At 31.1% G+C, this 15,070-nt stretch overlaps 2 protein-coding genes and 1 long non-coding RNA gene across 5 annotated transcripts in view; 1 reads left to right on the plus strand and 2 right to left on the minus strand.

Moving 5' to 3' along the window:
- Positions 1-1,712: 1,712 nt before the first annotated feature.
- Positions 1,713-8,690, plus strand: LOC134828804 (uncharacterized). The gene has a single exon (XM_063841791.1). It carries the CDS (start codon positions 2,454-2,456, stop codon positions 8,688-8,690), a length of 6,237 nt encoding a protein of 2,078 aa, XP_063697861.1. The 5' UTR covers positions 1,713-2,453.
- Positions 8,691-11,436: 2,746 nt separating this feature from the next.
- Positions 11,437-12,974, minus strand: LOC134831987 (uncharacterized). Its single transcript, XR_010162033.1, has 4 exons — positions 12,762-12,974; positions 12,503-12,613; positions 11,846-12,021; positions 11,437-11,784 (listed from the first exon to the last, which is right to left on the minus strand). It is a non-coding gene; the product is annotated as an uncharacterized LOC134831987 (long non-coding RNA).
- A 256-nt stretch (positions 12,975-13,230) lies between these two features.
- LOC134832088 (talin-2) overlaps positions 13,231-15,070 on the minus strand; it is a 38,965-nt gene continuing 37,125 nt past the window's right edge. For 2 of the 3 annotated variants that reach the window (XM_063845987.1, XM_063845986.1), the window contains exon 13: positions 13,803-14,812. In XM_063845987.1, the coding sequence (XP_063702057.1) occupies positions 14,614-14,812 (199 nt within the window). In that variant the 3' untranslated portion in view covers positions 13,803-14,613. Of the gene's footprint in view, positions 13,734-13,802; positions 14,813-15,070 lie in introns of those variants that run through there. The other variant, XM_063845988.1, reaches the window with a different exon arrangement.

Consider the following 15,070-nt stretch of genomic DNA (forward strand, 5'->3'; position numbering starts at 1 on the left):
AACATTTTGGTGGAACTGTCGATCTTTTTTCGGTATCTTAACAAATCTCGCGAAAATTTCTTAATCAAGAAAAATTAGTTTTTCAAATTTAAATTTTTCGATTTTTTTGTCGTTAGAAAGTCATTATAATAAAAACATTGATGCAATTGCATGCTTTTTATATTCACCTAAACAAGAACAGTTCGTTTTTGTATTAAAGATAATTTGACAATTGATTCCTGAGCTCGCTTGAGGCCTCGCCCCATAGCACATAAGCTCAACGTGTATTTAATTTCGTTCCCGTTACCGCTAATCAAGACATCAAGTTTAGAATTGTCAAAAAAGTTAATTACACATGTTTCGTGCGCACTATTTGCATGAATATAAAGAAAACAATAAAGCTGTAAAGAGAATCTTCGAATTTCACAAAGATTTAAAGAGTGGCAAAAACAACTTTTGTCAGTTGACGGGGTTTATACAATAAGGAAAGAATAAAATGAAACAACGCGAAAACCAAGGCGCTAGGAGAATATGCATATTTGAAAACTCCAGACGGGCAAGGAAGAAAGAAGTGCAAAATACTCAAACGTACCGGAACGGTAACGTATGAGATATGCGTGGACAATCGTAACAGATTAACGTATTATTTATTCTGTAATTATGTATTCTTCATTTAAAAAATCATTTAAAAATTTTTTGCAATGTAATATTATTTTTTTTATTTGCTTAAATTTATTCACTTATTTATTTTTTTGTGTAATATAGGAAAACAAGAAAAAACGAAAATCCAAAAAAAAAACGAATATGACATGACAAAATCATTTCAAAACTTTAAATTAAATCGTAAGTAATATTTTTTTTGTGGTTTTAAATTAAATTAATTTTTTTTGTTGTAATTGTATAACAAAAGAAATTAAAGATGTCATCAAAGGAAAAAAATGATGAATATTTCAGATGAAAAATCTTTTGGGTTGAATGATTCCATTGAAATTTTTCACAAAATTGACAAAAAACAAGAAGTGAAAGAAGAGAAAAAAGAAAAAATATTATTTTAATTTAAAAAAAATTAAAAATTTAAAAAAACTAATAAATTTATATATATTGTTTTAGACTCCAGCAATAAATACTTGTAATCTTAAAGTGAATTGTTAATGTGTGTGACATTAACAGTGGCAACCCTGTGTTATACATCCCCACCATTACCATAAACTTTGAAACGAAAAGGAATTAAAATTATTGTATTAAAATTATTGTAAAAAATATTAATTAAAAGTACGATAATAAATCAGTATCATTGTATCTTTATAACGGTACTAAACAATTGGTGGAACTGCCGAAATTAAAAAAAAAAAAAAAAAAAAAAAATTAAAAAGTCAAAAATAATTTAGAATAAAACGACTACCCTGGCCAGGATTGTCTTTCTATTCTAAAAAAGTGTACAAGTTAAGTGCAAGTGCTTTAGTGTCAATTGATCAAAAATCAAGTGAAAGTCAAGTTTAAACTTCAACGAGGAAGTCAATCGTGTGTCAAAAATCCAAAGAATCTGCATCCTTGGAGATCGTTGCATCAACGAGGAAGTCAGTTTCGTCCATCGCAATCGTTTTTCAAAAATAGTGAAAAAATCCATCGTGATCAATTCGTTAAAGTCAATTTGCATAGTGAAGTTTTCGACGAGGAATTTTCCACGCATCAGTCAGCATAATTTTCGTCTCATCGTGAAGTCAGTAGTTCAACACAAAAATCGTTAAATTTTCGTCTCATCGTGGAGATCAATCGTTTTTCAACACAAAAATAGTGAAGTTTTCGTCTCATCGTGGAGAGAAATCATTTTTCAACACAAAAATAGCAGAATTTTCGTCTCATCGTGGAGATCAATCGTTGTTCAACACAAAAATCGTTAAATTTTCGTCTCATCTTGGAGAGAAATAGTTTTTCAACACAAAAAATAGTGAAGTTTTCGTCTCATCGTGGAGAGAAATCGTTTTTCAACACAAAAAACAGTGAAATTTTCGTCTCATCTTGGAGAGAAATCGTTTTCAACACAAAAATTGTTAAATTTAGATAAATCGTTTTTCAACACAACATAGTCAATTTGATCGTGCCAACACATCAGTTTCAAAGTGCAGCTTTGTTCGTTCACCTTATCAGAGTCCAAATCAACGTCCTAGTTAAACAAGCTACATCAGCAAAAGACGAAGTTCAACAGAAAATACATAATCTGGGTCAACAAAATAATTGCAAAGTCCAACACGAAGCCATTCAACTTTAAAAAAAATAAAACAAGTAAGTGGAACATCAACAATAAATTACACAGTCAACATTTTTGAAGTGTCATCAAATTCTTCAACAACAATCGAAAGAATTTACAATCGCAAAGTCGCTGAAGTCATCAAATATTTCAATCGTTGTTTGTAAACAGAAAGTTGTAAAAAATAATTGTGTTGTTTACTACGTTTACTATCAATTAATTCATCATGGCGACGTCATCAGCTGTTTTATACAATCAACTGTGTAAGTTGCAACAAGATTTTGAGCAATCAAGATCAAATTTCAAGAAAACTAAGGATCCAAAAAGAAGAACTGAACAATACGTACGCGGAAAAATTGAAGCTATCCAGAATATCAAAAGTGCGTATAGAGAAATTTTCTTGCAATGGGCCAATTGTCAACCAGATGCAGAACTTTTGACCGAAAGGAAAAAAGCAAAAATAGACATAGAATGCTGGGAAAGTTACTTGCAAGCAGAATTGGATAATAACTTTGTAAATCCTATCGAGCCTCAAGATGAACAACCGCTAATAAATATTGAAAATCAAGAAGAAATCGTTTTCGATCAACCTCCTAATCAACAACCGCAAGTAAATTTTGAAGATCAACCAGCAATCGTTTTCGATCAACCTCCTAATCAACAACTTCAAGTGAATGTTAAAAATCAATCGGCTAATGTGAATAATGGAGTGAAACAACAAACTTCAAAAAATTCAACAATCTTTGGAGCTACTTCGCAAATGCCTCATTTGGATGATTCCCCGATTCAATCACCAAAATCCAATGGTTTTGAAGCATTAAATTTTACTAGCAATTTTGGTAAAAGTTTAATGAATCAACATCGTTATGCAGATAAAAATCGTGAGCAGCCAATCGTTACTACAACAATTCAAGGACGGAATCAGCGACCCAAAACAATTTCTGTCGTTCCAGAACAACCCACAACCAATCTGGAATTCCAACGTAATGTTAAACTGTTGTACAGCGCGATAAATAATATGAGAATCGAAATGAGTCGTATCCAAATGCAAGATATTACAACTTGGGATGAAAAGTCGGTCGATAGGGAAGAACGTGCCTTAGAAACCCTACGAGGAAGAGCAGAAGCATACTATTACGATTTATTGAAATTAGATTATGATGAAGCATCAAATTATTTCAAAGAATTTCCATATGAAACTATTCTTCACGAATATCATAGTCTGATCAGTTATCTACGAAACGTCGTTACACAAAACAAGCAAAAAGCAGATCATATCATTCCACTGCCAAAATTGAAAATGTCAGTATTTAATGGAGATTACGCAAAATGGAATTCTTTCAAAGAATTGTTCTTACAAGTCATTCATCGCAATCCAAAATTGAGTGCAGTCGAAAAATTGGAGTATCTGAAGGCACATCTTAGTGGAGATCCTCTTCAACTCATCAACCATCTGGCGATTACATCAGCAAGCTACGAAGCGGCATGGAATTTATTACTTCAACGTTATCAAAATGAACGCAAAATAGTTTATAGCTTGTTAGACAAATTATTTGACATCAAAGAAGGAAGAACCAAACCATCTTTCATCGAAATGGCCGATCTCATGCGAGAAGTTGCTCAAACAATGGAGCATTTAGAATGTTTCAACGGCAACACGTTCATCATTTACATGTACGAAAAGGTCATGGATTATAGTACTCGTTCGTACTATGAGCAATTCATCGAAAATTCATCAACTATACCAACAGCACTTAAAATGGTCGAATTTCTACAAGCACGAGCTGCAGCAATCAACGCTAATCCAAAAAATTATCAAAACAATCAAAATTCGTTAACAAGGCATCAAAATTTTCGACAACCATTTGTGAACAAACCAAGAAAAAGCAACAATTTCGTTCAATCGTTTAAGAATAAGTGTGTTGTCTGCAACGATCAGCATTTATTATATTTGTGTCCAAAATTCCTGTCAATGACGCCGTTACAACGTAAATATGAAGTTACAAAAAAAAGACTTTGTTACAATTGTCTCAACGAGCATTCAGTGAAGGAGTGTAACAGCAACAAAACGTGCAAAGAATGTGGAAAATTTCATCACACTCTTATTCACATTCCTCCAAAACAATCGCAAGTAAATTTGGTTACTGCATTAAATGTCTTGCTTGCAACCGCAATTGTGAAAATCCAAGCAAAAGACGGTACATGGGTTCCAATTCGTATACTTATAGACATGGGCGCTCAAGGATCTTTCATCACAGAAGATTGTGTTCAAAAATTACAACTTTCCAAAAAACGTACACACATCAATGTCGTCGGAATGGGAGAAACAGCTGCTGGAGATTGCAACAAAATGGTTTCAGTCGTATTGTCGCCACATTTTGCATCAAATTATCGTATGCATGTCAAAGCATTTGTGATGAAAAAGTTAGTTGGTCAATTACCCACGCAAAAGTTCGAAATAAATAACAGAAAGGTGATGAATCTCAAGTTAGCTGATCCACATTTCAATATTCCCGCAAAAGTTCATATGCTCGTGGGAGCTGATGTCTACAGCAACATCTTAATTACAGACAAATTCATTCATGGCGAACCTTCAGCCCAAAATACACAATTTGGGTACATCCTGTTTGGCAATACTGCAGCATCCAAGCCTCAAAAAACGTTTTCACTTATTACAACTATGGACCTGTCAAAGCAACTTAAAAAATTCTGGGAGCTTGAAAGTATTCCAGAACAAAAATTCCTGTCAACAGATGATATGATGTGTGAGCAGATTTACTCTGAAAACGTCACGAGAGCACGAGATGGAAGATATATCGTAAAAATACCGTTCTATGAAGATAAATTGGCTGAACTAGGAGATTCTCGATCAAAAGCTTATGCGCGTTTGTTACAAATGGAAAGAAAGCTAGACAAAAACCCATCGTTGAAAGAAAGTTATGTTGATTTTATGCGAACTTATGAGAAACTTAATCACATGACTGAAGTTCCAACAGGAACAATTAAGTATTTCTTCAGTCATCACGGAGTCGAACGGCCAGAAAGTACAACTTGCCCTCTTCGAGTCGTTTTTGATGGATCTGCTACGTCATCAACTGGTTTATGTATCAACGATTGCATGTATAATGGACAAAAATTGCAAAAGGACATATTTGAAATCTTATTGAAATGGCGCCAAAGGAAAATCGCTGTTGTTGGAGATATCGAAAAAATGTACCGTCAAATATTAGTCACCGATGAAGACAAATCGTATCAAGGCATTTTGTGGCGCGAAAATCCTGGAGGTCCTGTCAAGGAGTATGTCCTTAACACAGTTACGTACGGCACAAGGAGCGCACCGTTTTTATCAATAAGGACCCTTCATCAATTGGCCAAGGACATCGATAACGAGCAAACAGCAAAATTGTTGACTGAAAATTTTTATGTTGACGATTTACTTGCATCGTTCGACACAACAACAGAGGCAAAAACGGCATTAAATAATATTATTTCTACGTTACAATCAGCTGGTATGCCGCTACGTAAATTGTCGAGTAATCAAGATAAATTATTTAATGGCCTCCCCGTTGATATCGTACAAACACCTTCATACGATATTGAAAATGATGAAACTGAAGTTAAAACACTTGGTATGAGATGGCGCCCTGTTCGAGATATATTCAACTTTAAAATAACGTTACAAAATTATAAAAAAAGGACAATGCGAGAACTTGTTGCTGATGTTACCTCACTTTATGATCCGTTAGGACTTGTTTCACCTGTAATCATTGTCGCCAAAATGCTGATTCAAAAAGGTTGGAAACTTAAATTAAAGTGGGATGATCCTTTACCTGAAGAAATTGTACGAGAATGGGAAGAATACCGTAGTCAACTTGGTAATCTTTCAGAATTTATAATAAAAAGATGGATCAAATACCGACCTACCGCACAAATTGAAGTTCATGGATTCTGTGACGCTTCCTTGAAAGCTTATTCAGCTGTCGTATACATAAAAACAACTTATAAAGAAGTTACAGAAGTTATTCTTCTCACCAGCAAGACAAAGGTTGCACCGCTTGCTACTCATCAATCTCTTGCAAAACTTGAATTGGAGTCTGCATCATTATTAGTCGATATAATTACAGTAATTCGAAGAACTATGGAGTTTGGCAAAAACACACCGTACTTTGCTTGGTCAGATTCCGAGATAACATTAGATTGGATCGCAAAGGAGCCGTATAACTGGAAGACGTTCGTAGCAAATCGAGTAGCAGCAATTCAAACCAAAGCAGAATATTTAATTTGGAATCATGTTTCTGGAAAAATGAATCCTGCAGACTTGGGATCTCGTGGACTAACCGTCAAGAAGTTGTTAGAGTCAGATTTATGGTTCCATGGACCGGAATTCTTGAAAAAACCCTCATCTGAATGGCCAAAAAGAACAATTCAACCAACAACGCTCGAAGCGAAAATTCATACTTTACAAATCAAAGTTTTTCGTTCAATCATCGATTTTACACGTTTTTCATCGTATTACACACTCATCCGAACAATTGCATGTTGTCTGAGATGGAAAACAAAACAAAGAGGTTTCATTACTGGAGATGAAATGTCCAACGCATCAAAAATTGTCGTTAAATTCGCCCAAGATGAGATGGTTGGCGCCTCACATTTGGAAAAATTATCAACTTGCAACAAAAAATTTAAATCGTTAACACCTTTAATTGACGAAAATGGCATCATCCGAGTGGGAGGACGTCTTCAACAGTCAATTTTGGCATACAATGAGCAGCATCCCATCATCTTAGATGATTTGCATCCGTTTTCAAAGTTGTTATGCAAACATATTCATCAAAAACATGGTCATTGCGGCACAGGCAAAACTATGGCATTTATCAGACAAGAATTCTTCATCACCCGTTGCAGATTATTAGTGAAAAATATCATAAAAAAATGCGTTTTATGCACTCGTCTCAAAGCTGTCACACAAAAGCAAATTATGTGTGAGTTACCAAAGAATCGAGTCGTTGGATCAATTCGACCTTTTGTTCATGTTGCCTTGGATTATTTTGGACCACTCAACATCCGCATGTCGCCAGGTAGAGGAGCAAAAACTATTAAGGCGTATGGCTGTATAATTACGTGCCTTGCATCCAGAGCCGTGCATTTGGAATTAGTAATTGGTTTGGAAGCTAAAGGCCTTTTAAACGCATTAACTCGTTTTATGGCGCGACGAGGTCTCGTTAAAACAATTTACAGCGACAATGGAACCAATATGGTAAAAGCAAAACGGATGTTGAATGAAGATTACCAGAAAGCTGTTTCCGAAGCAATTAATTACGCAGCACCATTGCTCGCAAATCAAAAAATTTCTTGGAATTTTTCTTGCCCGAGTTCACCCTTTAAAAATGGATTAACTGAAATCATGGTTAAATTTTCTAAGCAATTAATGAAAACTTTAATTGGAGATGTCGTACTTACATATGAAGAAATGTCAACGTTTTTCTGTAGCATCGAAGCCATCTTAAATTCCAGACCACTTTGTACAATCAATGAAGATACCGAACAAGCAATTTTGACGCCAGCAAAGTTAATTATTGGAGAAAATTTGACGTCAGTTGTTGAGCCCATCGTAGAAGACATCAACGTTTGCCAACGGTTTTTGTTGTTAAAGCAGTTAAAGCAAGAGTTTTGGAAGCAGTGGTCCAGCGAATATTTACACACTCTTCAAAAACGTACCAAATGGCAAACGCCTGCAAAAAATATGGAGATTGGTCAAATTGTTCTAATCAAGGATGAACGTTTACCTCCTTTAAATTGGATAATGGGAAAAATTTTGGAAATTTTTCCGAGCCCTGATGGTCATGCACGCGTAGCTCGCGTAAAAACTTCAATTGGTGAACTTAAACGTCCTGTTCAAAAACTTGTGTTATTGCCTACAGATGATGAACAACCAAAAAATCTTGGAGACGGCGATGATGATGATGTTTCAAAAAATCATCAGGAAAAACAACAACCGAAAAAACAACCTATTCCTGTGTCAACTCGAGTTCTACGTTCGCACACAAAATTTGGAAGTTTCACATCTATCATCATGATGTTATTGTTCTTCTTAATCAGTGGATGTCGCCTTCAAACAATTTCGATTAAATATCCAATTCATGAGATTAAAAATGAAGTCAATTATGTCAGTGATCAACTTTACATGGCAGAAATAATGTGTGGAATTGGATGGAGCCTACCAGATAAGGAACGCTGTGCAGCCATCATTCCTGAGTTTCGAAAATCTATCAATAATCTACAAAATTGGATTGAAAACATCTCATATGAAGACTCGGACACCTTCGAAGCATGCACTTCAAAATGTCATTTCATGGAAGCTGATCTACATTTTCCAACAAAATTAACAACATTCGCCAACAATACTTTTTATGAACTTGCACGTCATGCAAAAATCGCAAACGTTTTTACCTATTCAACATAACGCATGATTTTAAATCGTATGGCTCGTATAAGACGATTTATCGAGCCATACGTCATCAAAAATTGTGTTTTTACACAATATTGTGAAGACAATTTAATAAACTGCGGACAACAGTGTCCCAATACAAACGATTTGATGAAAATATCCTGAATGGAGGGATTGGATAATCGAGGAGCTGTTGGAATTTCTGAAGAGCTTCGACAATTATGTCAATCAATTCATTACGCATTTGGCAACAACAAGTCACCGATATCATGTTTCATGCTGAACGGAATCAAGTACATCCGCATCTTATTTCCCACAAACAAATTAAATGGATATTTCTGAATAAATTTCATATTGTCATCAAACCAACGGAAATATCAATCGGTGGCATAAACATCAATAGCTTCGCAATAACAGTCAATATTCAACAAAAAACAAATTATACAAAAGTCATTTGGATTGTCAGCATAATCGTTCTAACTGGTGGAATTGTCATCATGCTGGTGCTCAAAAAATTACGTACAACCCAGGAGCGATCGACCTCAGTCGGAGGGGCAGAATGTTAATGTGTGTGACATTAACAGTGGCAACCCTGTGTTATACATCCCCACCATTACCATCCCCACTTTGAAACGAAAATTATTGTATTAAAATTATTGTAAAAAATATTAATTAAAAGTACGATAATAAATCAGTATCATTGTATCTTGCATATTTGAAAACTCCAGACGGGATGTTTGGACAATCGTAACAATTTTTTAAATATCATTCTTCATTTAAAAAATCATTTAAAAAGATTAAAAAATATAGGAAAACAAGAAAAAAATTGACATGACAAAATCAAAACTTTAAATTAAATCGTAAGTAATATTTTTTTTGTGGTTTTAAATTAAATTATTTTTTTTTGTTGTAATTGTAGAACAAAAGAAATTGAAGATGTCATCAAAGGAAAAAAATGATGAACATTTCAGAAAAAATCTTTTGTGGATTCCATTGAAATGGATTGACAAAAAAGAGTAAAGAAGAGAAAAAAGACGTGCCAGCGAATATATTGTTTTAGACTCCAGCAATAAATACTTATAATCTAAAAGTAAATATGCCATATAGATTCCAATTTAATATTAACACTGCACAAAAAAAAGAACATCAAAAATCTGTATTAAATAAAAATCGTAAGTAAAACTAATTAAATATTTAATTAATTAAAATTATAAATTCTTTTTTAGAAATGCCTGAAAAACAAAAAAATCCCATGTTGCTAAAGACATTTAGCAACAAGCTGACTTTCATAACAATATATTTTCATAACAGAAAAGACCTTCCGTCTTTTCTCATTATTTGTAAACTTCTAACTTACGGAAGTTAAAAATTAGTATAAAAGCTACTTTCTCTTTACTGTAATCTTTCAGTTAGCATTCAAGTTTGAATAAAGCTTAATCAACTAACATTTTTGGTGGAACTGCCGAACTTTGTTTCGGCACCTAGCAAAAAATTTCTTGAGGAATAAAACATTTTGAAGCTTGGCCAGGCCCCCTATCTTCAGCATATCGTTTCAAGACGTAGTAGCAGAACTTTCGTACACAGACGTATCAGTATATCGTTTCAAGACGTAATTGTAAAAACAGTAGCTATTACAGTAGCTAAACAGTAGCTAATACAATTTGCTTATTATGCAAAAATTTGCTGACAGTTGTCACAGTAATGACAATGAAAAAGACACGGAAAAGTAAACATGAATTCTTAAACAAACAAACAATCAAATGCACAAATATGCGACTACGATTAAATTTGAATGACGTCAGGGAGATCCATTCTACTGTACGTTAAAGTATGTCATATTTTTAAATTTATATAAATATTTTTGCTTCAATTTCGAGGAAGTTGAACCAAAATTCAAACGAACTTCAGTTTAATTGAAAACTTAAGGAAGTTAACACATGTTGAAATGTCATTAACTACGAAATTCGGAGAATGTTCAGTTTGTCTCGAGGAAATCCTACTGGATATAAAAGATGAAGATTGCATGCTGTGCCCTGGTTTGCATGCAACCCATCGGAGCTGTTACCTCGATTGGGAGATGCGTCGACGCGACGACAATCCACCGAATACTTGTATGAACTGCTATGGTGAATTTGATTCGAGGACGAAGATGTCTAGGATTCGGGAAATCCAGAAGGAAATGGGGATGCTAAAGAGGTGCATCAACAAAAACTGCAGCGAATACCGGAACAACAATCACACGATGTGGTTATCAGTAAAAGAAAGGTATCCAGTTATCCCCTCGGCAGATCATGCCATAGTTAGAAGATTAATCACAAAAGCTCTTTTAATGACGACTTTAGAGTTTTTGATAGAAATTTTGGCATATTTAAGTCTAGAGTTTCTCGAAACGATGTGCCAAATTTCTGGCACCGACGACACAGAAAAGAAACGACACTAAAGTAGATATTGAGAGCGTGCAAAAATAGTTTCTACTTTTTGCCTTAAAGCCTCGTGGAACGAACTTCAAAAAAAATGAAAATCTTTTACATTCTGGTATGACCTCACAATTGACACAAATCGATTGAATTCTTGAAAATACAATTTATGACAAAAGTATCACTTAAGAACAAAATTAAAAATATTTGATTCTTAATATTGATTAAATATGTAAATGAGGAAATGCACAAAAATATTTAGAATAAAGTTTTAGCACAAAAAACTATTTAAAATAATATAAATAACTGTGAAAATTCATTAAAAATTAAGAATAATAATTTTAAAAAATTTAATAGAATTAGATGATGTTGTCAAAAATAATGTGAATTACTCAAAACTAGTGCTTAAGAATGACTTGACGACGACTAAAGACAAAGACGAAGACTTGTCTCATTCGAATGAAGTCTATTTGAATATCTATTACCATAATATGAGTGGTATGAGATCCGCGTTGTCCGCGTATGATTTGTCGATGAAATAAAAAAAAATCATTTACCTAAAACATTCTTAAAATTTAAATTATAAGGTACCTTATTGTAATAATTAACAATAATTTGATTGGATAACCTTTTCTATCCGGCATCAGATGAAGCACAGCTGCATTTCATATTAGAAGTCCTCCGTTTTTTTTCTTGAATACAAAAAATAACAATAATTTATGTCCTTTAAATTTTTCTATTTATTTAACTCACTTGCAATTTAAATCTTTAGATTAGAACCAGGTTGCGTAAAAAAGTCACTTTGTCCATTTTTGAAACAAAAAAATGATTAACGATTTTTTTTACAGAGCTTTGTCCAAAATTTGCAACAGGTTTGAAAGTACAGCTAGTAGAATATTCTGGCATATTAATAATTTAGCACTTTTTTCCTACAATAAAAAAATCATAATTAACATTTTGTTATTTTTTACATATTTTTCACTTGATGTTTTCTTATTCAAAAAAAACTTTTTTTAATTTTTCAAATTTATTTAGTTATTTACTGAAATTTAAAACTTTTTCATTAAAAATTCCATTATATATTATAAGATGATGTCGAAATTAACAAAAATCAAAATTGTTTTATTTCTGCACAATTTTTTTTATTACATGTTTATGAAAATTAGAAGGGATAAATATGTTTTCATTTTCACTAATTATTTGAAAAAATAAGAAAATATTATATTTATTTTTAAAGAAAATTTATATAGAAAAAATTAAGACTTTAGGTAGGTATTAAATAATAAGCATTAAAAAAATTTAACATTTTCTACATTTTATACACTCAAAAAGTTAGATAGAAAAAAATCGAAAACATTTTTGATTATTTTACATAACTATAAAAAACAATGGACAATTTTTCAAACTTACCAAACTTTCCATATAAAGTAATTTTTTTCTTAATAAATCTTCACTCTTAATAAAATGGGTATCTTTTGTTACAATATTGATGTGTGCATGTAATTAGTGATTTAACTTTTTCTAAATAAAAAAAATAAAATGCAACTTCGTTAAAAAAAAACTTTGTGGGTATTTCAATGTAAATTTAAAAAAAAAAAAAAATTTGTTTTTTTATGATAAAAAATCGTTCTTGAACTTGAATTTTAATTTTTTTCACACTTTAACTTACTTTTATCTAAAAATTTTTTAAAAAATATTTTTCACTTTTTTTTATAATTTTATTAACATAAAATTATTTCAAATTTAACTTTTATTTATTTTTTTATCTATATGTATTTTTAGCATATTTTTTTCTTTTATTGATTTATTTTAGGAACTATTCTAGCTCAACAGCTAAAAAAATTATTTCATTGTCCCTCTACATTTTTAACAGTAACGTGTTATTAATACAACGGTCGTAGCTAAACTAAAGTTCTTCAACGAAATTCATTCAATGCATACCGACAAATTCTTGCGTTTCACATAACGTATGGATACAAAAACTGCAAGATTAACAATTTACATTGAATTTTATTTTCGCATGTTCATCAAAAAAATTTATCGACAATGCTGAACCATGATTTTTAAATTAAAAATAAATATACTTACATTTTTTCGCTTTGAGAAACAAGAAAAAAAAACTCTTCACATTGTTAGAATATTTATTCGTCATTAAATATTATCATAAATAAACAATTTGTCTCACAAATTTCTTTCCGTCGAACTTTTTCCTCGTCGAACGATTTTGTGAGTATTTTTTTCCGTATTAGAATGTAATCATCAACCAAAACTATCTTTTTTAACGTTAAATAACTTTTAACAGTGAAATTAGTGAATGTTCATATATTTTAAATTAATTGTATATATTTTTAAACATCTAGCCTAACAAACGGACTCTATGAATCCTCAGAAGTGAGTGGTTGTTTGTTTGTTTTTTTTTGTGTTAAAATTATTATCCTCGTAAAATCGAACAAAATAATATAAATAAACACAAAATTGGATTAAAAATTTAAATAAAATATTAGAGACTAAAACAAAATTAAAGTTTTAAAGACGAAAAGCAAAAAAATGTATTATTAGACCAAATAATTGGACGAGCTTCGAAATTCCTCATTAGCCATCTAGCGTCTAAGTAGCTGAAGTGGGACTCAATGGAGGGGACCTATAAAAATTTGTTGATTCAAAAAAGAAAAGTTTTGTTTTAAAATATTATTATTAATATTATTTTTTTTATTATTTGTTAAAATGCATGTTGTTAAGTTATTCAATACACTATATTATTATTATTTATTAAATTTTTAAAATAATATACATTTTTTATATATATTAAGTATAATATAATTAATATATTGGGCACGATGTAAGTGGCTTATTTTTTAATATATTTTTAAAAAATTCTAAAATTTTTGCATTATTTTTTTTATATAAGTATAAGTAAGTAGTATATTATTCGGCATCTCATTTAAAGGTCACTTTAACTCTTTAACTTTTTTTTCAACAATTTTGTGTTATTTTCTTGTCACATTTTTAGTTTTAAAATATACAAAAAAAAAGTTTAAATTAATAATTTTATTAAATAATTAATTTCTGGCACATTTTTCTTTTTGCGATATTATTTGGCAAAAAAGGCTGGAAGCTATAATTTAATTTATTATCATAAAAAAATAATAATTATTAAAAATAGCAATTAAATTTTCATTTGTTTTGTATAATAAGTAGATAAAGGTCGAAATTATTTACATTAAAATATTTTTTATATTTTTTTTAAGGAAATTGAATTGCTCTAGGAGCAGAAATAATTTTTTCTTTCTTAAATCTAATATCAATTTTGCAACAATTGTGTTCAAATTTTTTTTTTATTGAAATAAGTGTTATTTTGTGTTATGTTTTTTTTTTTGTTTAAAATTAGTTAATAATATATTAATTTTATAAATTTTTTATAACAAGTGTTCCGTTTTGCAGGAAGTTATGCGATAAAATTTTAGAAGGCGAAAAAAAGTTTTTTTTATTATAGGCGACTAATGTTAAAAGTTGTTGTTTTTTTATTGCAATCGATAACTACGATTTTCAATTTTCTTTTCAACATGCCTTGATTCCGTTTTGGTTTCAACGGTTTCGACGCTGCGTCGCATTTGTGTGTAGCGAGTGGCGCCGCTACCATCCGTCGTCGTTTCAATGTTCATTTTGCTGAATTCACGATCGAGCGTTGGTTCGGTTGTGGTGTAAGTTCTTGTTTCATATCTGGAAAAAAGTTATAAAAATGTTAATATTTTTTTTTTTATTTTTATTCGAATTTTAATTTTTTTTGTACTTTTTGTCTCAAAAACAAAAAAAAATATAAAAAGAAAATAATTTAAATTGAATTTTAACAAAAAAATTTTTTTTTTATTTTTTTAAATTTTTAAACATCGAAAAATAAAAAATAAATTGAACTCAAATGAAATAAATAAAAAACTTGGTACAAAAAAAAATTAGTTTTCGATTTTTTTACAGAGATTT

Source organism: Culicoides brevitarsis, chromosome 2 (genome assembly GCF_036172545.1).
Source record: "Culicoides brevitarsis isolate CSIRO-B50_1 chromosome 2, AGI_CSIRO_Cbre_v1, whole genome shotgun sequence".
NCBI lineage: Eukaryota > Metazoa > Arthropoda > Insecta > Diptera > Ceratopogonidae > Culicoides > Culicoides brevitarsis.